The 27853-nt window shown below is 38.5% G+C and overlaps 3 protein-coding genes and 1 long non-coding RNA gene across 4 annotated transcripts; 2 read left to right on the top strand and 2 right to left on the bottom strand.

Moving 5' to 3' along the window:
- Positions 1-345: 345 nt before the first annotated feature.
- LOC104453016 (L-galactose dehydrogenase) lies at positions 346-3894 on the top strand. Its single transcript, XM_010067518.3, is given in 6 exon segments — positions 346-756; positions 1573-1727; positions 1730-1800; positions 1893-2192; positions 2554-2682; positions 3516-3894. Coding segments are annotated over 6 exon segments (972 nt in total). The 5' UTR covers positions 346-571; the 3' UTR covers positions 3648-3894.
- Positions 3895-4815: 921 nt separating this feature from the next.
- LOC104453017 (soluble inorganic pyrophosphatase 6, chloroplastic) lies at positions 4816-9650 on the top strand. Its single transcript, XM_010067519.3, has 7 exons — positions 4816-4854; positions 4983-5384; positions 6104-6264; positions 7385-7485; positions 7592-7773; positions 8532-8630; positions 9348-9650. The coding sequence occupies exons 1-7, from the start codon at positions 4816-4818 to the stop codon at positions 9438-9440; spliced, it is 1077 nt and encodes a 358-aa protein (XP_010065821.2). The 3' UTR covers positions 9441-9650.
- A 4800-nt stretch (positions 9651-14450) lies between these two features.
- LOC104453010 (serine carboxypeptidase-like 18) lies at positions 14451-19099 on the bottom strand. The gene is made up of 14 exons (XM_010067514.3): positions 18928-19099; positions 17182-17318; positions 16987-17063; positions 16735-16857; positions 16491-16593; positions 16318-16355; positions 16111-16212; positions 15933-16013; positions 15616-15795; positions 15442-15513; positions 15228-15346; positions 14997-15110; positions 14826-14880; positions 14451-14730 (listed from the first exon to the last, which is right to left on the bottom strand). Exons 1-14 carry the CDS (start codon positions 19074-19076, stop codon positions 14647-14649), a joined length of 1434 nt encoding a protein of 477 aa, XP_010065816.2. The 5' UTR covers positions 19077-19099; the 3' UTR covers positions 14451-14646.
- On the bottom strand, positions 15742-16203 carry LOC120295399. The gene is made up of 3 exons (XR_005552761.1): positions 16111-16203; positions 15933-16013; positions 15742-15795 (listed from the first exon to the last, which is right to left on the bottom strand). It is a non-coding gene; the product is annotated as an uncharacterized LOC120295399 (long non-coding RNA).
- Positions 19100-27853: the final 8754 nt, after the last annotated feature.

Raw genomic sequence — 27853 nt, 5'->3', positions numbered from 1 at the left:
TAAAATATGGTAGCTGGGAAATTACTATAATGGCGAGGCATCTCTTACTCCAAAAGGCATAGATTCTTATTTAAATCAATTGTTTATGCGATACGAATTCCCCATCCTAGGGGAATCAATCTTCACGGATTTATGTCCAAATCGAAGGTGATGGGTTCAATTTCCTAATCTATCTCTAATCTCGATAAACAATTGAGCGTCATGATTCATCCAATCATGGTTTGACAAAAAAAAAAAAAAAAAAAGCACCAATCATGCAACTTTTTTTATTTTTTTGATCAATCATGAAACTTAAGCACACTTGTACCAAAGAGACAGGAAACTCCAGTTAGCATCCACGGGGAGATCCATCCAATTCTCAGTGCCGCACGATCGCCCCGTCCCCTTACGTCGTCTTCCTCGAAATTTCTGCGCACCCTCCGATCGGGCCCCACCTCTCTCTCTCTCTCTCTCTCTCTTAAATTCTCTCTTAAGTTCTGCTCCACTCCACTCCACTCTACTCCAGTGCCTCCTCCGTCCTCTGCTCCCGCCGTCGACCCACGAATCAAGGAACCAACGCGCCGGTCCTCCGATGGCGGCACCGCCGCCGGCGAGCCTCGAGCTCCGGCCCCTCGGCGGCACGGGGCTGAAGGTGAGCTGCGTCGGCTTCGGCGCGTCCCCTCTCGGCAGGGTCTTCGGCCCCGTCTCCGAGGACGAGGCCGTCGCCTCCGTCCGCGAAGCTTTCCGCCTCGGCATCAACTTGTTCGACACCTCCCCGTAAGCCCAAATTCGAAAAACGTTTTCGCTTTCCTTTTCCCTGTACTTTTGTCAATCCCTGCGAGAGAGAGAGAGAGAGAGAGAGAGAGAGAGGATTCGGCGAATTGGGGACATTTTGTTGCCTGAATCTCGAGAATGGATGAAGGTCTAGGATAGAGAAAGGGGCAGGTTTTGCGTTCTTGAGCTATGTCTGGATTGGTGATGATCATCTGTTTGTTGCTGAGAATGTGGGCACGAGTGGCTTAGGAATCAGAGCGAGCTAATGGTACAATTGTTGTAATTTGAGAGAGGGGTCTTGGAGACAGTTGAAAGCTTTTGAGATGGTACCATAATGAGGGGATTTATTCTTTTGTTCGAAATCTTGATGAGCGATGAGATCACTGGAGTTAATCACATAAGAAGTGGACTAGTGGAAGTTGCTGAGATAGCAGTGTTAATAATTCTTTGATGATGGAGAAAGAATTATTTGCATTAATTTTGTTAAAGGTGGCATGCATAGTAGATTGTCATTATCTACTCAATTTCTTCCTTTTCTCCAAAACCCATCCAAATTTACTACTATGTGTGAGCATTGAACTGATGTGAAGTGGAGAAGTTGATCTGGGCTCAGCGACTTTAAAGTGTTTGTTCAACTCATTTGAGGTCCTTCTATGTTTTTTCATTGCTGGATACTCTTGCATAATTTCTGATCTTCAATTTGTTTTACCCGATTTCTAAGGAGGCTCTGGCTGTTGTTTTTGCACCATGCATTTTGGACTTGCATTATGCACTGGTTTTCTGCTTGAAAATATCTCCTGATGTATCCTATTGTTAAAGGTATTATGGAGGAACGTTGTCGGAGAAGATGCTGGGGATGGCACTTAAAGCTTCAGGTGTACCAAGAGATCAGTATATTGTATCAACGAAATGTGGACGTTATAAAGAGGGCTTTGACTTTAGTGCTGAGAGAGTGACAAGGAGCATTGACGAGAGTTTGAAAGATTGCAACTTGATTATGTAGATATACTTCAGTGCCACGATATCGAATTTGGCTCCCTGGATCAGGTGCTTACCTTTCTTGTTCTGAACTATATTGTTGATTTGTCACTTGTATCCTGAAAAATGAGCATGAACAATTGGCTTTTCCACACTGACAGATTGTCAATGAGACTATTCCTGCACTTCTGAAACTGAAGGAAACTGGAAAGATCCGTTTCATTGGCATTACTGGACTACCATTGGGGATCTTCACATATGTGCTTGATCGTGTGCCACCAGGTTCAGTCGATGTAGTCCTTTCTTACTGCCACTTCAGTATCAACGACAATAGCTTGGAAGATTTGCTGCCATACTTGAAGAGCAAAGGTGTCGGTATAATAAGTGCCTCTCCCCTAGCAATGGGGCTTCTTACCGAGAGTGGTCCACCAGAGTGGCATCCAGCTCCCCCTGAGCTAAAGGTTGGTTTACAATTTCTTCCCCTTGTGCAGAAGGATGCTCATTTAAGTAAGAAATAGATTGGCAGTACAGGAAGGTCGTGAGTATAGTTTTGGGATTTTTGATGGATTTGAGGACATCGTTTGTGTAATATTGATCAAGGCTGAGCTAGAAGAAAAATTAGCATGCTACTTACTGAGGTGATGGTCTTGGTTGATCTTCTGGTTAATCAAAGTTTTCGTTGTTTAGCCCTTGATAGCCACCTAACTTGTGTGCTTGAGAGGAGTGGGAGCCATATGTCTTTTTATGGTAACTGGTAAACATTGTGGTACTTTTATAACCTTGGTTAGAATAATGATCATCATGCGTTTGATTTGTCTTCAGTCTGCATGTCAAGATGCTGCGGCCTTTTGCCAGAAGAAAGGGAAGAACATCTCAAAGTTAGCTATGCAATACAGTCTGACAAACAAGGACATTTCTTCAGTGCTGGTTGGCATGAACTGCGTCAAACAGGTATGAATTAATGTTTATGCTAGGGGCTTGGTGATTCATCAAGATTGTATTGTTAATGACGTTTGCCTTCTCTTAACCATATCTGTTTTGTTGACTGAAGCACTACTTACCTAATTTACATCCTTTTTTCATTTCCCTGATTTCAGTCGTACCAAATTATAGTGAAAAAATTGCATAGTTGGCTTATCTTTGTTTCGCACTGATCACAGCATGACTGAGAAAAGCATTTCAGATAAGAGTCATATTGCAGTCTTGCTTTATGCTTGGATGTGTAATCTTTGCTTTTCTCATTGACAGATGCTTTTTGCCAGTGTACACCCATAAAGTTTCTCATCCTACTTCTAAGTTCTTTGTGGGTTGCTGCCAATGTCCATTATGTCTTTGCCTAGTTTGTCTCCTTTGGTTTCTGGGCAGTGCAGAGAATGGCCAGAGTGCAATATGCATCCAAACTTCTTAATTAGGACAATATATAATTTAGAGGGTAGTTGGGAGTGTAGTGGGACATTGGCTTTGGCTTTAGTTAGGGAATGGGCCAATTTAAAAATTTCGGGTTTGTTGACGTTCTGCTAAAGATACATTTAGTCCTCGTTGATTGCTTAATTGGTTCATCCTCCTAAAAAAGGTAAAGTCGAGGAATCTGGTACGCCTGATGCCATTTAGATAACTATCAAGTGTGCATTTGTGGTCAAAAAGATTCTGAGCTAACTCATCATGCACCTTCTACTGTGATGAGAAGAACATGGGTGATATCGCTGCTAGTTTAAATAGGAAGGCGCAGCATGTAGCAGTGTCGGAATGAACTTCTCTGATACACTCTCATGTGCCAATGTCAGGTCGAGGAGAATGTCGCCGCTGCAGTGGAGCTGGCGTCTGCGGGAATGGATCAAGAGACGCTCGCCGAGGTTGAAGCCATCCTCAAGCCGGTGAAGAACCTGACATGGCCGAGCGGGATCCAGCAGAGCTAAAAGTTCGTATCGTTCTCGACGTTTGATCTGTTTGTATTGATGTATCCACTTATCCCATTTCCTGTCTTGAATAATTCGTCATGAGATGTGTTGCTTCAAATTTGGGTTGTCACATTCCATAAGGACCAAGAGCTTTTCAGTGGAACTTATTTCCCCCCTTCTTTCTTTGCTTTAAATTGAGGGATTGTATCAGATAAAATACCAGAGGTGTTGATAATGCAATTTTTTCTTTCCTTTTTTCTGTTTATCTTTTTTGGCATTTCCTCTTGTGAATTTATCAGAGAATATTTCCTATGGTAATAATTACAATCAATGTCCTAAATTATTGGCAAAATCCTTAAATTTCTGGATTTGCTGACTCGTTAGGGATTTGAATTAGATTGCTGCCATTGATCCATTGCAATAGCAGACACATTTTCATTCATTTTTTATTAGAAAAAAAAGACTCTTTTTGGGTATAAAAACCTTTTCACGAAGGGATAGAGCAATTTTATATGGAGCGCCTAAACGAGTTTATCATCCAAAGCGAAAGTCCTATTTGTTTCATACATCGAGCAACCAAGTTTTTGATCAAAATTCTAATGATTTTCTAATGGAAATTATTTTACTAAATATTTTCTTCCGGCACAAGTTAATTTTCTCTTCAAAATTTTTTTATTACATTTTTTTTTTGGCAATAAATATCAGTAGAATTATAGAACCGTATATTTTTTTAAAAGTTTAATTTTCAAAATATGGTATCAACAACAATTTTAAATATGAAAATGACTAAAATAATCTATAAACTTTGCCTCAATGTACAATATTATTTATAAATTTTGAATTTATTCAATGCAAATTTTGAATTTTTACTTAATACGCAATGCTTCGTTGAACTTTTAATTTATTCGATATAATATTTGAACTTTTGGTTAATGCTTTCGATATAATTAATGAATTATATAAAAATGATCAATATCGTTGTTCCATTGATTTAAATTCAAAATTCAGAGATGATGTTGAATATTCAAAACTAGATCGAATATATAGTAAAAGTTTATGAATTATATTAAAAAAATTAAAAATTAAAAAAAAACATTACATATTAAATTAAAATTCATGGTGTAATCATTCGTGTCCGAGATATCTCGTGTCATCACATCACTCAACTTCGGCTCGAGGCTCGCCTATGGCGGCGCACCAACCTCCACCAGTCGCTCTACGGCGAGTATATCGCGCGGGGCCCACCAGATATTATTGCTCACTTTTCCCCAATTTTTTTTTTTTATATTTCATTTCATTTTCTATTTTCTGGGCCCGAGGGAAAATAAATAAAAAATAAAAAGGAAAAAACAGGCACTATTTGTTTCTGTGGCTCACTCGACACTCCTCCAAAGCACGCTCTCCCAATCACCATCCGCCGTCGCCGTCGCCGTCGCCGTCCGCCGTCAGCAGCCGGAAAGCAGAGCGCCTCCGACGGGCCATGGCGACCGTCAGAGTCATCCCGGCAGCCGCCGCCACCACCAGCTGCCTGCTCTCCAGGACGCCGCGCTCGCTCAAGCGGGGGGCCCTGGGCGGCGGCGGCGCCGGGCTGCGTCTCTTCAGGCGGCCCGCCGCCGCCGCGCCCCGCTGCCGTCGTCGTCCAGGAGGTCGTTCGCTTGCAGGGCCATCTACAGGCCTCAGGTCAAGGTCAAGGAGGAGGGCAAGCCCGAGACGCTCGATTACCGTGTCTTCCTCGTCGAGGATTCCGGCAAGAAGGTCTCCCTCTCTCTCTCTCTCTCCTCTCTTCTCTCTTCGAGCGTGCTTGTTTGGTTCTTCGAGAAGACGATGGAAATGGGGGTGGATTTCGCTTGGGCGTTTCGGAAATCAGTGGATGATGGATGGGAAGATTTGGAGCTTTTACTCTTTACCAAGACCGTTACTTTATTCGAAGCTTCGCGTTTGTGATTGTTTTCGTTGGATTGGTGATATTGCCGATCAATGGCGACGAGCGAGCGCAAAAAAAGATGACTTTGTTCGATTATGATCTTTGTCTTATCTTGTATCTGCGGCAAAATCATGTTTTTGGACAAATGAGCGTGCTTGCAGACGGCTTCCGATGCTGCAATTGGCCGCTCCTGATTCGATAGTAGTGTACTCTGAGTCACTGGACAGTGCGGTCGCGAGAAATGGAATGTAGTTCTTGCGATGCGCATGGATGGGGCGAAGTCGTGTCCTGGCGTCTTTTGAAGTATGTTTTGTCTTGCGGGAAAATGCCTGATGTGGGGATTGTTCGAACGGCGAATTTTGAACTGGTTTCTGTTTTTTGAGTTTACATTTCCACACGGGGAAGTGTCTCGCGTTCGTCTCGTCTCTGTTGTTTAGCATAGAGACATTGTGCGAATGAAAAGATCTCATTTACTAAACATCGGTTTAAGAAAATTCGATTTTCCCATTCTTGGGCTTAAACATGAAGAAGAATCATGATACTGGTGCAGATATCCCCATGGCATGATATACCGTTGCAACTGGGCGATGGGGTTTTCAACTTTGTAGTTGAAATACCCAAGGAGTCCAGTGCAAAGATGGAAGTTGCCACGGATGAGCCATTCACTCCCATCAAGCAGGACACTAAGAAGGGAAATCTTCGATATTATCCGTAAGATATGCTTCTCTGTTAATGTGTATTATTCCCTTCCCTGAGGTCTAAGTTGAAGTATCTCTATGTCAGCTGCTTGATAAGAATCTTTCTGTTTGCCAATATGTTCAACTGTGAGGCATAGGCTGACCAGTACTTATAATAGTTTATTTAAAAGGTGCTCTTCACACATTTAACCAAGATATCCTGGTGTCTACTTTCTGAGCACTTTAGGCACTTTGATTTCTCCGTAATATGTCATGGTGACAGTCACTTATGAGTTTTAGTTCCTTTAGTTCCTCTTGTGAATGTCAGATATCAATGTCTTTGAGTTTTTAATTCCAGAATTTCTGATTGACATGTTGTAAATCTCCTCAATATGAATGGTCATTATGATTAATATCCAGTGTGTTTTTTCCCTGAATTGTAGTTTTCCTTCTTGTTTTTGTCTTTATTTCTCATTTAGTGGAAGATCTGCTAATTTTCTGTTTTTCAGCTATGAATCTTTGGTCGAGAGCAGTGGGGAGAGACCCAATGTGCACTTGTAGCCTACATTGATGCTCCATGCCTTTGTATTTCTAGCATGATAGCCTGTACTTATGTTCAAGATCTTTGTTCTTATAGCATTCTTATCCTTTGGGGTTCTTATTCATTTTGACTGGAGCTTCCATTGTGTTGTGGTTTTTGAGCATCTTGATGTTAAGTCTCACAAATGTATACCTAAATGAGTAATTGCCCATTTCCTTCTAGTAATATTTGTTAGAGCAATGAAAATTCTGCATCAGTTTTTTGATGTTTCTCAAATGTATCTGTTCCTGGGGACCTCCTTTGTGATACTTCTACATGATTACTTTATTAGAAGACCCATAGCTGCTGTGGAGGATACATATACATTTTAAGAGATGTAGTTTTCAGGTTATGGTCCTCTCATATTTGAACTGGATTTATGTCTTACAGTCTAAAATTATAATAAATTGCTTATTACGTAAGTGGAAGTAGCCAATTAGGTTGGAATTCACAGGTATAGGAAGAAGCCCTTTTGAATTGAGTTCAGCTAGGTCTAGAGGGAAGCCATGTATTCTAATAATAATTTTTTTTTTTTTTTTTTCCAAAGCTGAAGCATCTTAATTGTTTTCCTCAGCTACAATATCCACTGGAATTATGGATTGCTTCCACAAACATGGGAAGACCCATCTTTTGCTAACTCTGAAGTTGAAGGGGCATTTGGTGATAATGATCCAGGTATTAACAAACTTCATCCAGTTCTTGTAAACATTTCTTTCTTCAAGATTATTAATGCCATTATAGAATGATATTAATCTAGTATTTCATATTTTTGACTGTGTAGTTGATGTTGTTGAGATTGGTGAAAGTCGGAGACAGATTGGTGAGATTTTGAAGGTCAAGCCCTTGGCTGCATTAGCTATGATTGATGAGGGGGAACTTGACTGGAAAATAATAGCAGTTTCCCTGGATGATCCTAAGGCCTCCCTCGTAAATGATATAGATGATGTTGAGAAGCATTTCCCGGTATGTTCTATGTGGATGAGTATTGTACTTTTCTCTCATGCTATTCACCCCACTCTCAACAATATGCTGTTATGCGCCATAGTTTCATTGTTTTGCAACTTTGATATGTTCATTGTTACAAACTGGTGCTAACTTTTATTTCTCTCTTTCTCTGATGCTTAATCTGGAATAACAATTAGTTTGTTTGAGTATGTTAGTTTATTCAAAGCATGTGTAAAATAGCAATCCGGTCAGATGAACTTTTCCTCTGGAAGGGTCTCAATTTATGAAAAAGGCTTCAGGATTTTGTAAATTTGTAAGAGGTGATGTTTGAAATGGTTGGTCTATCACAGTGCTACAGATGTCTGGACTAGGAAAGGGAAATTGTCTGGCATTGGCAAAAGAAGAAGAGTGCTTATTTTTCTTTTGGTAAAACATGATAGTATGTTTGAAAGGGCAACAAAGGTGCAAAAGCCATTCACCAATTAGAAAGGACAAAAGTACTCTGCAAGATTTGTGAAGAAACAAAAGTCAAAAGAATACTTACCACATTCCAAGATTTTAGCTTGGATATACACCTACTATCTTAACGTATATGGTACTCTCAACATTTGTGTGTATGCGTGTGTGCATGTGTGTGTGTTAATTGACAAAGACATTGAAAAAGAAATTAAAAAAAAAAAAACTCTATTTCTATCCCTAGAAGTGTTCTAATTATCCATGACTGCTGTGGTTTTTTGTTAATTATATCCTGATTAAGAATTATCTTGTATCCTCAGGGTACTCTAACTGCAATCAGGGACTGGTTTCGTGACTACAAAATTCCTGATGGCAAGCCAGCCAATAAGTTTGGTCTTGGAAACAAGCCAGCTGATAAGGTGAATATTCAATGTTGTTAACATAGTTTGCACCTATTTTGATACCCAAAGAACCAAAAACTTTTGTGCAGAGGCGATAAAATGCCATGGCCCAGCTTGCAGTCTATGATTACCAGCAATTTACTTCACCAAAGACTTATCTTATCTTTGTGTTTGAGTGGTTTACCTATTAATAGCATTCTCATCTTCAGCAAATTGCTACGTTGAGAGTTCTCTCTTACCCATTCATAAAATAAGTTCATAGCAATGCTCCATGGCCATTAGGATTGTGAAAATTTCCTTTTCCTTCTTTTCCCCACTAGCCAGCAAGTTGCTCTACTTAGACCACCTGCTTGATGACATTCGTCAATTGGGCCCATGTTGACATTTAGGTTGATAAGCAAGTATACTGGCCAACTTGAGCATTTTGCCAGAGTCACAACAGCGTTGCTTCCTTGCTAAATATGTGTAAGATAGGCCTTGATCTGAATGGTTTCTCCACCTTTGGTTATAGGCCTTCATCTTTTTGTCTTGAATATTTGAAATGAAAGGGTCTCTGGTCTTACCCACCCTGAAGGCCCGGCCAAACCAACAGTTAGGGAATGTTCCAATTGTTAGATCAGGTTGCTTAGGCATTGGTGAACGCATCTTGCTCTATAGTTTGGGAGGTTTACATTTGCTATTATTGCTTCTAATTTGAATATAATAAATTGCATACTGTGTGATATGATGCTGCAGGCTTATGCTCTGAAGGTTATCAGTGAGACAAATGAATCTTGGACCAAACTTGTGAAGAGATCAATTCCGCCGGGTGAACTGTCTCTTGTGTAATGTTGATCATTGATTTCCCGCATGCACACTTAAGACATATCAATTTTTCCCCCATTATAGAGCTGGAAATGACCTCTAGAGATGCGATTTGCCAGTAGTTTGTACTCTAAGATGACATTTACCTCTGTGTATCTTAGGCATCATTATTATTTCCGCTCATTTGTGTGAGATTATTTATCATATGAAAATAAAACTTTCGTTTAGTATATACGCACTCATTCTATTTGGAGTTTGTGAAGTTATTTATTTCTCAAATGCATTGTTGTTATCATGTGTAATGCACATCTTCATTTCTAGTCTCTTTCTCTAGTCCCAACTATGAAGGCTGTCACCGGACAATTAAATCATGAAGGACCTTGTTTTTACACCACAATGTCCATTCTCAACCGGTGTCTCTTTCGCTAGTCCCATGAAGACTGCTAGAACCGTGTAAATCACGAAATTCCTTTCGTAAGATATTCACCGTGCACTGATATATATGAGGAATAGCCACTAATCAACTATGAGCTCTAAAACCAAAATCCTCCCCATTAAATATGTTTATTTTCACTTTTCCTTCTTTAGTCGAAATCGATTCACTTTTAACTTAATCAAGTCAGGCTCTGATACTAATTTTCAAGAAGCAAGTATCAAAAGCCCAATCCCTTCATCTAGGGAGAGACCGCCAAGAGGGGGCAAAAGTCCAAGCCTATCAATATTTAATTAATATTTAATTGGACCTATCTTCACTAAAAACTTTAATTCGAGGAGTTATGATACATTAAATTATTTCATATTACACCGATTCTTCTGTGTGAGACATTTTTAAACTTACATGTGCATCTTAATAATGTTCTCCTGACTATTAGTTTGATGTTAGGTACGTTCGTCTTAATTCAGGTATCCTTCCGGATGTCTCAACGTGAATCTCAACCAACTCTAACCTATAATAACTTATTTTATTTCCTACAGCAATACTACCTACTGGGCTAGTAAATTTGTAGATTTACCACTAATCCTAGCAATTCGATATATAATACTCGCGTACTTTTTATTTGTTTTTTTGATACATGTAATAATTTGATAAAATACCAAGAAGGATGAACATGATTCAAGCCTTGCAGTGATAGCCAATATAGAGGACAGAGTAACGTGAATGGTGCTCTCTCGTTTTCTTCTACTAGAAGAGGCTTTTAGACAAATAAGATATAGTAAACGATGCACACGTTAATGGACGTGATTGTTCAGTGATAATCTTTGTTAGAAAACTATTAAACTTGATGGGTGTATTTGTTTCACAGAAGATGAGTGATTTGGGAGACATTTTTCGAAAAGTAATTGCTTATATTGTTTAAAAAATTATTCAACGGAAAATATTTTCATCTTCGATAACAATCTATGCGTACAAAGTCCTAAATCCTATGGTACGATGGCCATTTCGGTCATAAACCTTCAATTATGCTAATTTAGTCTAAAACTTTTAACGATTTGTCAATTTAGTCATGTAACTTCCAATTATGTCAATTTAGTTCTAAATCTTTTGAAGATTTGCCAATTTAGTCATAAACCTATTATTTGGATATTTGTTTGGAAGGACTACATTGGTAAATCATCAAAATGTTTAGAACTATTGGCAAATTAAAGAAAAAAAAAGCCTAGGAGTAAATTGGTACCAATGAAAAGTTTAGAATTAAATTGACAAATCGACAAAATGTTACGGACTAAATTGACATAATTGAAACGGGTTCAATTTTAACTTTCAAATTAAGAAATAATAGTATTTTTTAAACCATGCACATTTATTTTAGGAATTTTTTAAGGGAGACTATGAAAGAAATGTGTTTAATAACCTATCTCCAACCTTAACCTCTATATTATTTCTTGTTTTGTTTTTTTCCAATCTTTTTGTTAGATATTTAGATCTTGTGGCTCACCAAATGGTTTTAGAGCTTTTTGGATGGTACTTTTGTGCTCTCTATTAAAGATATTGAAACCCCTCTCTCTCCTCATGATTTTTCTTATTTTGGATTTTCCATGTAAATCTTGCATCTCGTGTGATTTCAATTTTCTTTCATCCTTTGCTATTTGTTCTTAGATTGGTGCATCTTTGATTGACGTTTTCCGCAATAAATTGATATTAGAGTGAAGGAATTTCAGTCTTTTCGTTCGAGATAGCATCTATCAAGTTTGAAGTGGCACCCTTTGATGGCCAAAATAATTTTTGGCTATGGAGGATCAAGAAGAAGGCGTTGCTGCATCGAGAAGGTTTGGCTAGAGCCTTGGATGGAAATTATCCCAATGATATGACTACGGCTGAGATCAAGGAGGTGGGAGAAAAGACGCATAGCACTATTCAATTGTCATTATCCGATAAGGTGCTTCATGAAGTTGCAGATGAAGAAACAATTTCAAGATTGTGGAATAAGCTTGAAAACCTCCACATGAAAAAATCTCCTATGACAAGATTATTTTTGAAGTAGCGTCTTTACACGTTAAAGATGTAAGAAGGTATTCCTATCCAAGAACATCTAAATGAATTTAATAAAATTGTTATGGATATGAAAAATCTAGATTTGAAGTTAGATGATGAAGATCGGGCCAATTATGCTATGTTCACTACCGAGCTCGTATGAGAATTTTGTGAATTCTATGTTGTAAGGAAGGGAATCTATAATTCTTAAGGATATGAAAGTCTCATTGAATTCTCCGGAGATGCGTACAAAATTGAAGAGCTTTCTATATTCCATGAAGCTACTATTTGTTCTAAATCTAAAAAGTAGCATATTGCAATGAACGAAGAGATGGAGTCTTTTCATAAGAACCAAACTTGGGAACTTGTGAAATTGCCTAAGGGGAAAAGAGCTGTTGGGTGCAAGTGGGTCTTCAAAAGAAAATAGAGAATTCCAAGGTTGAAGATGAAAAAGATTTAGGACACGTTTAGTAGAGAAGAGTTTTAATCAGAAAAAGGTGATCGACTTCAATGAAGTGTTTTATCTAGTTGTGAAACATAGTTCCATTCGTGTGCTACTCGTGTTAATAGCCCTTTATAATCTAGAACTTGAGCAACTTAATGTTAAGACCACTTTTCTTCATGGCGAGCTTGAGGAAACAATCTATATGTCTTAATATGAGGGATTTGTTGTTGAGGGTAAATAAGATCACGTTTGCAAGTTGAAACTTTTTTTGTATGGTCTCAAGCAATCTTTGCGGTAATGGTACAAGAGATTTGATAGCTTTATATTGAGTTATGGCTACTTGAGAAGTGCGCATCACAATTGTGTGTACTATAAGAGATTGCATGATAGTTCTTTTATTTATTTACTATTATATGTAGATGACATACTTATTGCAGTAAATAACATATTAGAGATATAAAATTTAAGGAGGCAACTTAGCAAGGAATTTGAGATGAAAGATCTTGTAATTGCCAAGAAAATTTTAGGTATGGAAATTCGTAGAGACATACAGGTTGGGAAGTTATGCCTCTCACAGAATAAGTATATTGAGAAAGTGCTTGAGTGCTTTAGCATGAAGAATGCTAAAGTGGTAAGTACTCATTTGGTGTCACATTTTAGGCTTTCAGCTTCTTTGTTGTCTAAAACTAAAGAAGAGGAAGAAGAGATGTCTCGAGTTCCATATTCTAATACTGTGGATAGCTCATGTATGCTATGATTTGCACTCGTCTAGATATTTTATAAGCTATTAGTGTTATGAGTAGGTATATGATACATCCGAGTAAAATTCACTAGCAACTTGTTAAATGGATTCTTCGATACATCCATGATATCTCAAATGGGGTTTGGTCTTTAATAAAGGTTATGATATAGGACATTCAATTGTTGGTTTCATTGATTTTGGCTATGTAGGCGATCTCGACAAAAGAGTGATTGGTGCACAAATAAATTGCCAAAGAGAGAGAGAGAGAGAGACCAACAATTGGCTGAAGATGGTGGGGCAAGAGGAGAGAAGGAGAGAGAGTTTTCTGAATCCACCCAAATTTTGGAGTGAAAAATGCTTGTATACCTTCCCTAGTTTGAATTGTGGCCCTTGAATTAATCTTGTGGGTCATCGATGAAGCTAAGGACACACTAGTTTCAATAACATCATTAATATCTACTTTGTGATCCACCGACTGGAAACAATCTAAAGATTTAGTGTAATTGTGAACCCATCACATATTTTTAACATCTCAAGAATAGGTCTAATCACAATTGATCTTACGGAATCATATAATTGGACAAATGAATGAATATGTCTTTACCATTAATTAAATAATAAAATTGATAGTATAATTGAAATCCCTAACATATAAGTATTTCATGGTTACCTCAGGGCATATATCAAACAGTTACATCCCAATAAACCTAAAAAAATAACATGGCAGAAGACATAGACCCTAGACACACACCACGCATCCAATTCACTATAGGCATAAGAATATGCCATTGGGTGATCATTTCAAAGGAGTGGCTTAATATGTAGTTAAGAGATTGAGTTGTCCATGTGGTTTAGACTCACAACACAAATTTAGTTCCTTGTTTCCTCATGCGAAAGTAATTTAATTTTTGGGCCATTAACTGAGGCTTTGGGTCACCCTCTTAACTAGACCATCAAAATAATAAGGTACTTCACGCTCCAAGATTTAGTATATGTAAGGTGAGCTTCCTCGTCATGATAATATGTACAACAAATCTCCACAACTGACTGTCTCTAGTAAACATTTTTTCAGGAATCGACCTTTCCTATAGAAAGCTTGCAACCATTTGGGGATGCAATTGGTCGTCTCTTCAAACAGCAGTTGTTGTGCAATATTCACCATTATGTTATTGTCTTACTTCGATAGTAGATTTTGACAACAGTGCTTATTTGCAATTTGATCTCAATAAACATACATGAAGCACGCTCCGATTTCGGCTTCTATTTATTTATTTTTTTTTTGGGGGTGTCAATCGGACCGTGGCTCTGCCTTCAACTTTAAGGCAACCAAAATGAAATCCATTTTCATGTTAAAAGAAAGACATCAGTGTCCGAGCGATGACCACCGGTTTAAGTTCTAAATACAAATAATTGCATGTTCCTTCAGTTGATACAGAAACTGCATACTTTATGTTCCAATACATGTCTACTAGGTCATTTTGACATTGATTGGCCATAACTGGTGAATAAAGTTTTCCTCATAATTTAGGAACATAATTTTATTCTAGCACCCACTCTTAAACGCGTAGATCTACAGAGGATGATAATGAATCCATCTGTTAAACATCTTGTAACATTCTCTGCGTTTGGATTCCGTAGGCGAGTGACCAGCTCCCTGTATTAATGACGTTAAGTTAGGGACAAGAGTACTATGACGCCAAAGACTACTCAAGGAGAAGGAAGAGGCCATATTGCAGTCTGAGTTCTTACCTTTATTGTTGCATAAGTCAATCGATATCCGCTGTGTTCGTAGCTCCTCGTGTACCTAAAAATTTGGTGGAATTGGAAGCTCTAATATTATCAAGGACGAAAAGAAAGGGACAATGGAAAAGGAAGTTCAACTGAAAAGCTTGCATTAGACGGCACACTTTCTGAGCTTACCCCGCAACTTGGCCATCTACATACCACGGTCGCCAATCTATATCAACCGTCAGATCAAGCCATTTTATCCACTCTTCAAGGCCGTTATGCGGCGTAAACATGTCATGATCACCCCTGCAGAGAACAAGTTACTCATCACTGCTAGATTGAAGTAATTTTTCTCTTTGTTGAATTTCACATTCGCCAAAATGTTCCTACAACATTGTAATCATTGGTTTGAGTAAGTTTTACCCGAAAACTAGAACTTGCATGCCCAGATTGGTGAGATTCTTATGATAATCGAGAACACTGGTGACATCCTCGGTGTAGGCTAAGGAAATATTACACCTGAAAAATTCGCTGACGGTTCCCTAGAAATTTGACACGGTAAAATACAACTATTTGGTTAGTTCTCTCGAGAGGGAATAAATTTGAGCGAGAAGTTCATAGGCAAATTTGTACATACTGGTCGCACGTGAAGAGCTTCTTGTACGCCTGGATAATTACCCCATATATCGGAGAGTAGATATTCGAAATACTGTTACATTCAAAGGAAGAATTGGAAAACAAATTGAGAGATTGAGAGAGAGAGAGAGAGAGAGAGAGAGAGAGAGAGAGAGAGAGAGAGAGAGAGAGAGACCGAGCACTGATGATCGCGAAGTCTCGGTAATGAAATGAGATGATCCTTGGTGATATCTTGGAGGGACCTCCCGTGCTTCTCTTGGTTTGATATTGCTATTTTGAAAGCTTCTTTCGGTTTTGCTGAAATGAAAGTGCAAACAGGGTCAAGAACATTTGTTTCGCTGATCAATTCAATTAGCTGGAAATAAGACAGAACAAACAAAACATCGCTGCTCAGACTGTATGATAAATAAATTTCAAACCAGAAAAGAGTTGGAGAGAAAAGAATAACTCGTCTACTTCATATGTATCCATTAAGAATGCACATTCTCTAACCTCATTGTACGCTGTCAAATCCTCACTGCAGTTCGCGTTTGTCGAATCCACAAAATTCCCACCACAATTTTTTTCTAAAGCCTGATAATGAAGGATATAATTTGATCATACCCATGACTCACACATGCTCAACTGGTGTTGTGTCACTGAGTTCACACATGATTTGTGATTCAGTTACCTGATAAAGTGCATTTGAAATGAGGGCCAACCTATGAGCAAACGGAATTCTTGCGTTTGCTTCGAGATTGGTGTCCGTGTGAGGACATGATAGTATTATTCCCTGAAAATGATTCGGCAAAGAGAAGAACAGTACATTAACATAAGATACAGTTTAAGTCAAATTTAAAAAGGGAAAAAATAAGATGAGGAGCGAGCTTTTTCATACCTTAAGATGAACATATGGTTTAACTCCAGCTTCATTCCCTGCAAATTTTTAACAAAGAAAGTGAAAAAAAAGAAAAGAAGAATGTTTCCTTCAAATTCCATCAATAGATGTGGAAAGGCGAAAATGTCTATGTTAATTCCATTCAATCGGGTTTATAGAAAAGAATTCATTACCTCGTAGAATTGCTGTAGCAACCATGGGAGGATATATACCAGCATAAGAATCACTACCAACAAACACTGGATTGGTCTCGAAACTTGGATGAACCGCCAACCACTGAATCACATATATAAATTAGCATTCATTTTATACCCAATTTATATATATATATATATATATATATATATATATATATATATATATATATATATATATATAATGATACAACCATCGTGATCCGTTAAAATTTTCACTTACATTTCTTAAGAAGGTTTGCATTTGTGCAACATTCAATGAGTCTGAGGAATTGTATGCTGATGTAGTCATCGCATAGGAGAAACCTGCTCCTACCGGTGCGTCTATGAATATAATATTGGCTGTCTGATTATTTTAGGTGTAAAAAAGTCAGTAAGAACTCAATAGAACAACAATATTTAAAAATGGAATCAAAGTTCAGTAATCTCTTAAATGATCCAAAATCAAGGGCAAATTTATGACTTCTCACTTTACCTTAGTCCAGGCATTTGGCTCATAGAGTAATGATGGGAGACCCCCAATGTAATCAGTAATATTGAATTTAAGTGGACCTGCATATCGCTTACATCAAAATACTGTATATTCACAATTGAAGATATTTGCAGCGTCGTAACGAAACAATGACAATACAATAGGAGGAATAATGAAGAAGAAGAAGAAGAAACTGACCAATCTGGTACAAGAAGGCATTCAACCCTGAACACCCAGGACCTCCATTCATGAAAAGTATAAGAGGGTCAGCTCCAGGATTCCCAGTAGATTGCACAAAGTAATAGAAGAACTCGACCTCACCAACACTTATGTACCTGCATCAACCAAGATACCCAATTAAGATCCCTGCATTTCGAAACCAAAATCACTTGTTTGTAGTCACATTAATAATCACCCAGTTTCAAGAGTGAAGCAATTCCTCAAGTCATAAGTCCAATATAATATACACCATTTAATCGGAATACAAACGCCATAAATGCCATAGCTTTTCTATGGCACTTATTTGAGTGCAGGAAAGTTGTCCAAAACATTTTAAATTTATTGTACATAAACCAATTAAATTCTAAACCTTTCAATTTTAACAATTTAGTCCTCAATTTTTTTATGATTTGCCAATTTAATCTTAAACATTTTGATGATCTGCCAGTGTAGTCGTTCTAGCTAAATATCCAAATAACAGGTGTATGACTAAGTTACCAAATCTTCAAAAAGTTTAAGACTATATTAACATAAAAATAAAGTTTTAGAACTAAATTAATAAATCATCAAAAGGTTTATAACTAGATTATTGTAATTGAAATGGTTTATATATGAAATGACTGTGATGCAATAGGTTAAGGAATTTTTGGACAATTATCCCTTTAAGTGCGTGTCACAACTTTTCAATCGATCACTTGAATGCCATAACTTTTAAAAAGAGTTTCACTTGAGCGCAATGACTTTTAAAAAATTCACACAAATGCCATGTCGCATTGGATTTCCGTTGCCTGTGGTGATTTAGAAGTTATAATACTTAAGTAATCCATTGAAAAGTTCTCCCTCAACCATTCTCGTTGCATCTATAGGGGAAAATTACTAAAAAGTCCTAAACTTATTACAATTGTGCCAATTCAGTGATAATTTTTTTTTGTTAATTTAGTCCTAAACTTTTTGCAATTCTACCAATGTAGTCTATCCGGCCAAAATTGACCAGTCAGTCTTTGACGTGGAGGCCAGGCCGTCCTGAAAGCTAACATGACAATTTTTAAATAATTTTTATTTTTATTTTTATTTTTGAATTTTTAAGTATTTTTGAATTTTGGATTTTTTTTCTACCTTCTCCTTCCACTAGCCAGCCGGCGCTCGCCAGAGATGAGAGCTGGTAAATCAGCCTCGCGGGCCAATGGCAAGGCTAGCCTTGCCATCGCTAAGCGAGGCCCCACCAGATTTGGCGAGGCCGACCTTGCCGGCCTCGCCAGCCAGAGGAAGGAGAAGGTAGGAAAAAAAAATTGCCATGTCAGCTTTCACCGAACGGCCGGTGTCCATGTTAATGCCGACCAACCAATTTTGGCTGGATGAACTAAACTAGCACAATTGTAAAAGGTTTACGACTAAATTGGCCAAAAAAAAAAAAAAAGCTTATGACTAAATTGACACAATTATAATAGGTTTATGACTTTTTTGGTAATTCTCCCAACCGGTACCCATGAAAAGAAGAGCATCAACTTATTAGAAATCAATCACATATGTCATCTATGGTGCCACAGGGACACCGTGCCCTCCGTTTGTGGGCTGTTGTAAAGTGGCTCATTTCCGTCGCGGCCAAATAAGAATTGTTGCAAAATTGCATTAAGTGAAGGATGGCTTCTTTTTTTTTTTTTTTGCAACCCGCTGCGGCAGGGGAAGGGGAAGAGAGAGAGATGGCATGAAAGAATCCAAACTGACCCGGTTTCAAGCTTAAAAGGAAGTCTACCAGGAAACCCAGGAAGTGTCTGCACTATGTATTGAGGTGAAGCAGCTGAGGCAGACAATAGCACGGCCAAAATAGGCACCCACATCCTCTCAATACTTTGGCTTCTTCTTGAATTTGACATTGCCTTTTTCCTTGCCTCTCTCTCTCTCTCTCTCTCTCTCTCTCGCACGTTTCTGTTTCCACTTTGGTGCCAATGACACCCCCCTCTTCCCTCTCACACGATCAGCTATGAAATCGCCCGTTACTGTCTTGTGGAGCAGAGCTAGCCATTGACTTTTAGGTAGATTGATAGGTGATTGAAGATTTTACATCTTGCGTTATGACCCTCTGTACCATTGATTGTAGGGTCTAACGTAGTTGCACCCAAGCGACTTTATGTCCTTTTTCCAGACGTCGTATAAATACGGACCCCTATGAAATGAATTGACATCCAATCAGACAGAAGAATGGTAAAAAGAGATGGTTGGTGTTGAAGGTGAGTTAAGAGACCAACTGATCCCACACCCAACTTTCAATTCATTTGAACACCTCACTAAATGTTTTCACCCAAAAGTATGTCTTGCACTTCACATAAAATCATTATTTGAATCTGTCAAAAAATATCCACATTGCACGGATTTGCGTTTGCATTTTCCACATTCAGAAATCATTAACATTGTTTTTCATGGATAGCTTGTCCGCATTGAGTATTGCCTTAGGCGAGATTGCGAATTTCTTTAATCCGTTCTGTTATGCAACCTGCCCCGGAATTTTGTATAACGAATTTCGACAGGAATTCCTAGATTATTTTGCCTTGTGTATATTGGATTAGTAACAAGTTCCTCAGAGAGAACTCCCATAGTCTCCTTGCCGCAATCTCAACTTTACTTTGACATATTACTTTCAAAGGTGGCAGGGCAAAAGCTCTTCATAATCTAATCAAAGCCAGTTCTCTTCATCTGAAACTGGAGAGCGGCTGGCTCTAGAGAGGGAGTTGAAGACCAAGAAAAGGCCATCCGAGGAAGGGAGTAGTCCAAACGCCTGAAGCGAATCTGCAGCAGCTATGGTCCGCCCAACGACCTTCCCGTCGACGTCTCTGAAGCCGATCAGGTAGGTCCCTCGCCCCCGATGTTCCGCATTTGCCCTGTTTTGACCGAAACAGAGCGTGAAAGATGTGCGATGAAGTTGCGAGAAGTTTTTGTGTAAAATGGTGCTTATTTGTTGCTAAATGGTCCATCCCGAATGTCCACGTTTTCGATGCTGCATATCATATGTTCGATAAAATGCCTGAAGACCGAATGTTAGTTCGCTATTAAACTCAAGATCGATTCGTGTTTGTCACTGTATTAGTCGAATCATGTCTGCGTTTAGTGTTCTCTCTGTGTTCATACGTGATTTGGTGGAAAAAATTCGTGTCTGAGTCGGTCGCTCACAGATCCTTCCCCTTGCCAAAGCCAAAATTCCGGCGCCAGCAACTATCACGGTTCTAGGCTGTTCAAGTCAGCATTACTCTTCATTCTGAGCACGTTTTATGACTGTTTGATCGCTATAAATGCTAGATTTTACCAGCATTAGCTTCTATTTGATTTGTTGTTGTTGTTGTTGTTTGTGATCGCCGGAGTGAGTGGCCGGAAGAGCCAGATGCTGATCGGTTTACATAGCCGGCAGTTGGTGGTGCGATCCGACGGCGGTATGTGGCAGTGTAAGCATCGGCATCCATTGGTGGTTTCGGTTATACTGGTTCGAAAAGAAAAAAAGAAGAAGCAGATGGCTTGCAGAGAAAGAAAGTGCTTCTGGGGGAAGAGGATGGGCTGAGGAAGAAGATGTGGAGAAAAAGACAAAAGAGAAAAGAAAAAAGAAAGAAAAATAAAAAATCAGAAATATTAAATAAACATAAAAAAATAGGTTTTAATCCGATTCGGGTCAACGACTCAGATCGAGTAAACCGGTCCAAACCCTCTTCCCGAATATAATAATAAAAAATAAAAATATTTAAAAAATTAAGAAAATATTTTTAAATTATAAAGAATCATAAAATAATAAAAACTTAGAAAATCCATAAAAATTAATAAGATATTTTAATTTAATATAAAAACATAAAAATAATAAAAACCTAGAAAATCCTCTTAAAAATTAATAAAATATTTTAAACTCGAAAAAGTATCAAATCAATAAAAAGGTCAGAATATTCAAAAATACAAAAATACAAAAATTAAATAATCATTTAAAATATCAGAAAAAGCATTAAAAATAAAAAATGAAATAAAATTATTTATAAAATATTTAAAATAATAAAAAACTGTAAAAAATTGAAAAAATTCAGAATATTCTAGAAAATTAAGAAAAATTGGATTTTTTTTTTTTTAAAAGAATCTAAAATTGGACAAGCCCTTAGGGCTCTTCCATAACGTTTCATAATCCTTAAAAATGAATGACCTCGATTGTGTACTTTCCTTAGGTTAACTATGTTTTCCTTTGGCTTAGTATGGATGGCATATTCTTAATTTAATAACGTTAGGTTTTTGCTCTCCCACTATAGTTTATATAATGTCATTTTAGTTGTTGATTGTCATTTTACTGATTGTGCACCTGCATGGTCATCTTGCATGTTAGTGGATAAGTTTCAAATCATACCAAATTGTCTAACAAAACTTTCTAAAATAAACGATATTAGGTAGCAAAAGGGCACTAGTAAATTAATTAGTATAATCAAGTCCTTAACAATAAATTTTCTGATTGCGTAAAAAGTAAGATATCCTCTCGTATCTTATTCGATTTCTAGCCGATCAAAAAGGTTAGTGGCGACTCCTTAATTGAAATTCATACAAGATTAATTGTTTAAAATTTGAATGCTTGATGTCTTGCGAGGTATGGGTTAAGAGTCTGAGTCAATGAAATGTTATCGGCCTGAAATTGGCAATATCCCTAAACGTATTTCCCTCCATACCGAGGGGTAGGTTGCAACACATATCATGCACACATTCCATTCATGCATACATGTTTGTGTTTTGGATATCTAACCTCTTCGATAAAAGGATCGCATAATGAAGAGACTGAAGTATGCTCAAGACGGCGTCATGAGAACCTCTCTCTCGCAAGGAGTGCAAGGGGAGAACCTCTCTCACCCAGGTGAGCTAACCCCTATACCAATAGTGATGGTACGCCCAAACAAACCCTAAATCAATTCCCATCGCTTCCTCCCACTTTACACCCATAACACAGAAACCAAACCTTTCTCTTTCGAAAATGAAGAACCACTTCTCTTAGATACAAAAACCTAGAAACCCAAAAATGAAATCACTATTCTATTATTGCATAATGTAATCTCGCAGATTTTAGTTCAAAGTTTCCCTCAATCCCAGAGTTTTGTAGTTTGGAGGTCCCTTCTTTGAGGATGGTAAAGTGGCCGCACCCCGGTATTTGCTAGAAATCTACCCAACGAACTCTCGATTTCCAGAAGCTACAAACTCCAAAGCCCTCATCGTACAAGACGAAGGCACTGACACCTAGAAAATGTTGGATTCAAGAATCTCGGTGGCCCAAAGGAACAACCAAAACCCAGGTATTTCGAGAATTTGTTGATGGCATAGCCATGAATGAAGGAAGAGAATAAGAAAGGAGGTTGGCAGCCCTTTGTAGGAGTTTGGGGGAGTTATGTCTGAGGAAGATGTGGTTCCCATTAGGAGGGATGCTCTTGCGAGAAAAAAGAAAAAGAAAAAAAGAAAAGGGAATGTGAGTTAACCCTTATAATGAAACTGTATGTGAATCAACGGGCTTTCTTCACTACAATGAAATGGGTGTGGAAATCGAAATCGGTCGCGTGTGATACGATAGGACCAAGGCTGTTCTCCTTTACCTTCACATTTTGTAGTGGAAAAACATAGAGTATTAACTTCAGGCCCTTGGTCTTTCTCCAACAATCTTTTAATTCTAAAACAATATGGTCCCGATACACCTGACCATTGTTATGTATTTACACAACTTGACTTTTAGGTACACATTCTGGGGCTGCCCAAAGGTCCAATCACTGAAGAAATAGCCACATATATAGCCACGAGAATAGGAAAAGTGTAGGAAATGAAGCTGGAATCCAAAGGACTTGGTTAGGCAAATGTGGGCAAAGTAAGGGTACATCTAGATCTATCTAAACCCTTGAGGTCTGGGACCATTATTAACTTGGATAATAAGAAAATTTGGGTGGACTTTAAATTTGAAAGACTCCCACACTTTTGCTACTCCTGCGACATACCGTAAGATTATCCCTTGTGAACAATTACAGTTAGAAGAAAACAAAGTGGGGAAATTCTGTAGATGGAGCAAGGTAGAAGCGAGGAAAACAATCCCTTTCGGAAGATCTTTAATGGAAAAATAAACCCAGAACCTGAAAGTGATGAAATAATATTAGAAACTCATATTCAAAGCATCCCACAAGCTACAAATCAGCAAAATGAGATTCCGGCGGATCACTTAAGTACTAAATCAGATCACTTAAGTACTAAATCGGAGGAACAAACGATCATTTTTGTGCCATCGGCGAGAGATTCCGGCCAAAATGATCACGTGGCTTTTATATTTAAAAAAAAATAAATTGAAATGGCTTTTAAACTTCGTCGTTTTCCGTCTTCCTTAAGAAAACAACGTCGTTTTTCCATCCTAAGTGGATGACCTCACAAAAACGACGCCGCACAACTTATTTGGGGATTTTTTTTTTTTTAATTTGGGGATTGAAATTAGGGTTTTTTTGTCTGCCGTTGCTCGGCCACCATCACTCGGCCGCCGTCCCTCAGCCACCGTCGCTCGGCCTCCATTGTAGTTGCTCGCCACAGCAAGACAAAAGAAAAACAAAAACAAAAAAGAACAAAAAATCCTGAGGGAGAGGGAGAGGGAGGTGTTGATGACGAGGGCGGAGAAGGGGATGGCGAGGCCATGGCCGCCGCCGCTGTCGTCACAGCTGGCTTCACCAGCGACCTCCATGGCATTCCAGATCTTCGTGGCTACCATTGGCCGAATCGCTCGTGCTTCCGGAGAGCTCACGCTTCCTCTGTACCCGACGATATTCCTTGGGAAAAGGGCGGTGGTGGGGCTGAGATTCGGGGGATTTGAAAGGTTGACAAGATGATTGAAAATGAGGGAAAACTACTGGGGGAGGGCGGAGGCGAGCGCTTGGTTTCTTTTCTGGAAAACTACTAGTGTTGTGCTGGTGTGCTGTTGGTGTTGCTGGTGCTCTTCTTCGGGGAAGAAGACAACGCCTTCTCTCTCTCAATTTGGGGATTTAGGGTTTTGAATTGGGGGGAAAGACAACAAACGGCGTCGTTTTGTTGTTTAAATGTTGACTATACTCTCCGACGAGCCACATCAACTTCAAAAATTAATAAAAAAGTGCCACGTTGGATTTCCAACCAATTTGATCGGCGTTGGTACTAAAATGATCGTTTTTCAAATTTGTTGGCACTTAAGTGATCCAAAATAAAATTTTGGCACCAAAGTGAGCGCCGTACACAACTTTTAGCACTGATAGTGTACTTACCCCATTTTTCCAAATTCTGACTTCAGATTACGGGCTGATTTTGACATAGCAAATGAACTCTGATTTTGACGTATGACCTATTGTTTCAAAGCTTAGGATGTTTATTTTGGTTCTCCAGGTAAACCCTTTTCGAGATTTCGATATTTTCATTCTCGAATCCTTACATGAAGCCTACAGACTCAGTGAGTTACAATTGTGCAGAACATGCCAGCAATCATCAGTCGATCAACAAGCCATTCGCAAACAATTTCTACACAATACATGCCACTCCATCATCATTGTAAATCCTGCAACGGCAACATATTAGCAGCAATGGCCATCATTACTCCAAAATTAATCGGCCTCATCATCCAACCTCCACAATCCTAGACTAAATTTGTTGATGAACGAGCCTTCTTTGCGATGCCTTGACACTCAACCGAGTGATCTTGCCTTCATATATACTTCAAGGACTTCATGGAATGCCAAAAGATAGCTCGGCTATCACTGAGATCACAACACAAAGAAACTACGTAAAAATTCACATTAAGAGCTTGAACGAACAACTGAAGCAAATGATCGAGTTGAGAGAGATGCAGTGACATTTTGGTTGGTCGCGCCACCACCACTTCGAGGATAGAACAAACTAACTGGTCACAGACATTGCCGATGGCCAGAACAGCCGCTGGAACTCTGCGGGCAGCCCATCAGAAATTGGCTCAAATCAGGGAGCTCCAGCAATCCTCTAGCATGTCGTTGGAAAATATTAGATAATATGAAAAGTAGGAAATTAATAGAATCTATGGGAGAAGAAAATAAAATAAAATCAATTATTTGAGGAGCGTAAGCACTATCTATAAGGATAATTTCGCCGCTCGGAGTATAAAACTCGGTTCGCAAGGTTTTAGCAACTATCCTCCCAAAATACAATAGACTTTCTTTTATACTCCACACTGAATGTTAAAAGGGTCAGGAATAACGTTATGTTTATAACCCAACAAGAAAAAGAAAATATGTAACAAGATAGAAAAAGGGAAATAAGGATATTTTGGTTTTGATATATCAATATCATTTTCCAATTATGTTAGGAGTAATAATTTATATGTAAAAGAAAAATAAAGAAAGCTGTTTGAAAAACATTACAAAATTCATTGTAACATAATGAAAGGTTTATAAAGAAATAAATCAAACGTTAAAAACCATTATAAAGTCATTTCATAACAGTTAAATAGCCATTATATGATTGTTATATAATGATACAAAACCAGTTTATATTAATGGTAGACAAAAGTCATTGCAAATTGATAACAGTAAAAAACTATTACAAAATTAATAACTTTTAATGTTTCAAAACTATTGAAAATCTTATGGTTGCCACTTGCAAGTAGCATTGGGGCACTATGAAGATGGTCATGCACAAATAAATAGCTGAAGAGGGAGGGAGGGAGGGAGGGAGGGAGAGAGAGAATAGCCGGCGATTGGCCGAAGATGGCAGGGCAAGAGGAGAAATGCTCATCAATGAGCCACAAGAGAGTTCTCTCAAAATGGCCAATCCGCCCAAATTTTGGAGTGAAAAATGCTTATATACCTACCCTAGTTTGAATTGTGGCCTTTGAATTAATCTTGTGGCTCATTGATGAAGCTAAGGACACACTAGTTTCAATAAGATCATTAATATCTACTCTATGATCCATTGACCGGAAACAGTCTAAAGATTTAGTGTAATTGTGAACCCATCACCTATATTTTTAGCTTCTCAAGAATAGGTGTCACGCCTTGAACCTCGAGCGCAGGCACATCTCTCGGTGGTCAATCAAATTGCAACGTTTTTAGGAAGCGTCGCCGACCCATTCACTTTATTGCACATGAGGAAGTGAGTTAAACAATCCCTAGACAACAAACAAACATGGGATAGAAAAGCAGAACAACCAATTAACACAAAACATATTTTATAAACAAACCAGGTTTATATATAGAAGGTCTATACACAAGAGTCTAACTTAAAAAGAACAACTGAGCCATCTAAACTCCGGGCTCTAAAGCCATGGGCTCCGGGTCCACCACAACACCATCAGGAGTGTCAAGATCCATAGGATGCCCTACTTTCCACTCCCCAGTCCCAACGAGAGGCCCGTCGAAATCCCATAGGGGACCCTCCCAACCCCCTTAAGAAAAGCCAATGAGCCACGCTATGAATCAATGAGGTACCGACTGGGGTAGGCCTTTATCGACCCAGAACGTGGACTTAACTAGCTCTCAGGTTAGGATGGTCTCGGGGATAAGGAAAAAGGTGTGCTCAAAATCCATCACCTGCGAGACCCCGTATCATACCTGCCGTAGCTCCATCTAGGGATCTGAAAATTGTAAACCACAACGGAGTAAGACAATGTCTCAGCGAGTCTACACCCTAAAGCCTGATTATGAAGATAATTCACCTAAAGGCAGCCTAAGCACACATCAAATAAGCCTTACCTCGCCTCAGCACCTCTCTGTACATTAGTACAGCTCATATACATATGTATACAGTAAACACACTCAGTAATTGGAACACTTCAATTCATATCTCAATCAATCACATGGGTCCCGATTATAAGGCTAAATCGTTATGATACATCACATTCCGTGCCACATAATTCCGTCCCATAACTAGGTGTGGTTATATCAATCATCCACACGTGTTCCAATTTTTATGACCCATTGACCATGTCCAACTCAATAGTCGGCAGTCCTCCGGCATAACCGAATGTCGTCTTGTCCCATTGAGCACGGCAATATCTACCTCTAGACGGCATTTCCAAAGGAGCATCGGTCCGGCCTCTACCGCGATTTGACATCTGTTGATGTGGGGCATTCCATGTAGAAGCATCACCTACCTGCCCACCCGACTTTCATTGGGTGACGGGTTCTCATAGCGATCACACGCACATCCAATCTCGACCAAGGACATCGTGTTTTGCACTCAAATGCTTCAATTTCAAATAATGTACTTAGCATATTTTCTTCATATTAAAAACACCCGGTAAAATAATTGTGCATGGCCACATGATCAAATTGAACCATAAAAAGTGGTATCTTCTCTTTTAAAAATCCCACGATTTTAAATAGTACCTAAAAACATTTTTGGTGTTAAAACCCGACACCCGGTATTTTTCTAATTAAATACCAAAAGTTCATATTTTTGAAATAATAATTGAAAATCATCACTCAACATCCAATTGCACAATTTAACACTCAATTGCACAAACCAACTACACCACGACAATCAGCACGAAATTCTAACGACCGACTATCCCAGCATAATTTTCACTAATTAATAAATAATTAAATAAATTACATTTAATTAATTAAATAAAAATAATTAAATTAACCTCTTAATTAATCTACCTAAGCTAATCTAACCACCTAATTGAACT

The sequence above is a fragment of the Eucalyptus grandis genome, chromosome 7 (assembly GCF_016545825.1).
Source record: "Eucalyptus grandis isolate ANBG69807.140 chromosome 7, ASM1654582v1, whole genome shotgun sequence".
NCBI lineage: Eukaryota > Viridiplantae > Streptophyta > Magnoliopsida > Myrtales > Myrtaceae > Eucalyptus > Eucalyptus grandis.
Note: the sequence above shows the minus strand (reverse complement) of the source record. Positions and strands in the feature narration are given on the sequence as shown.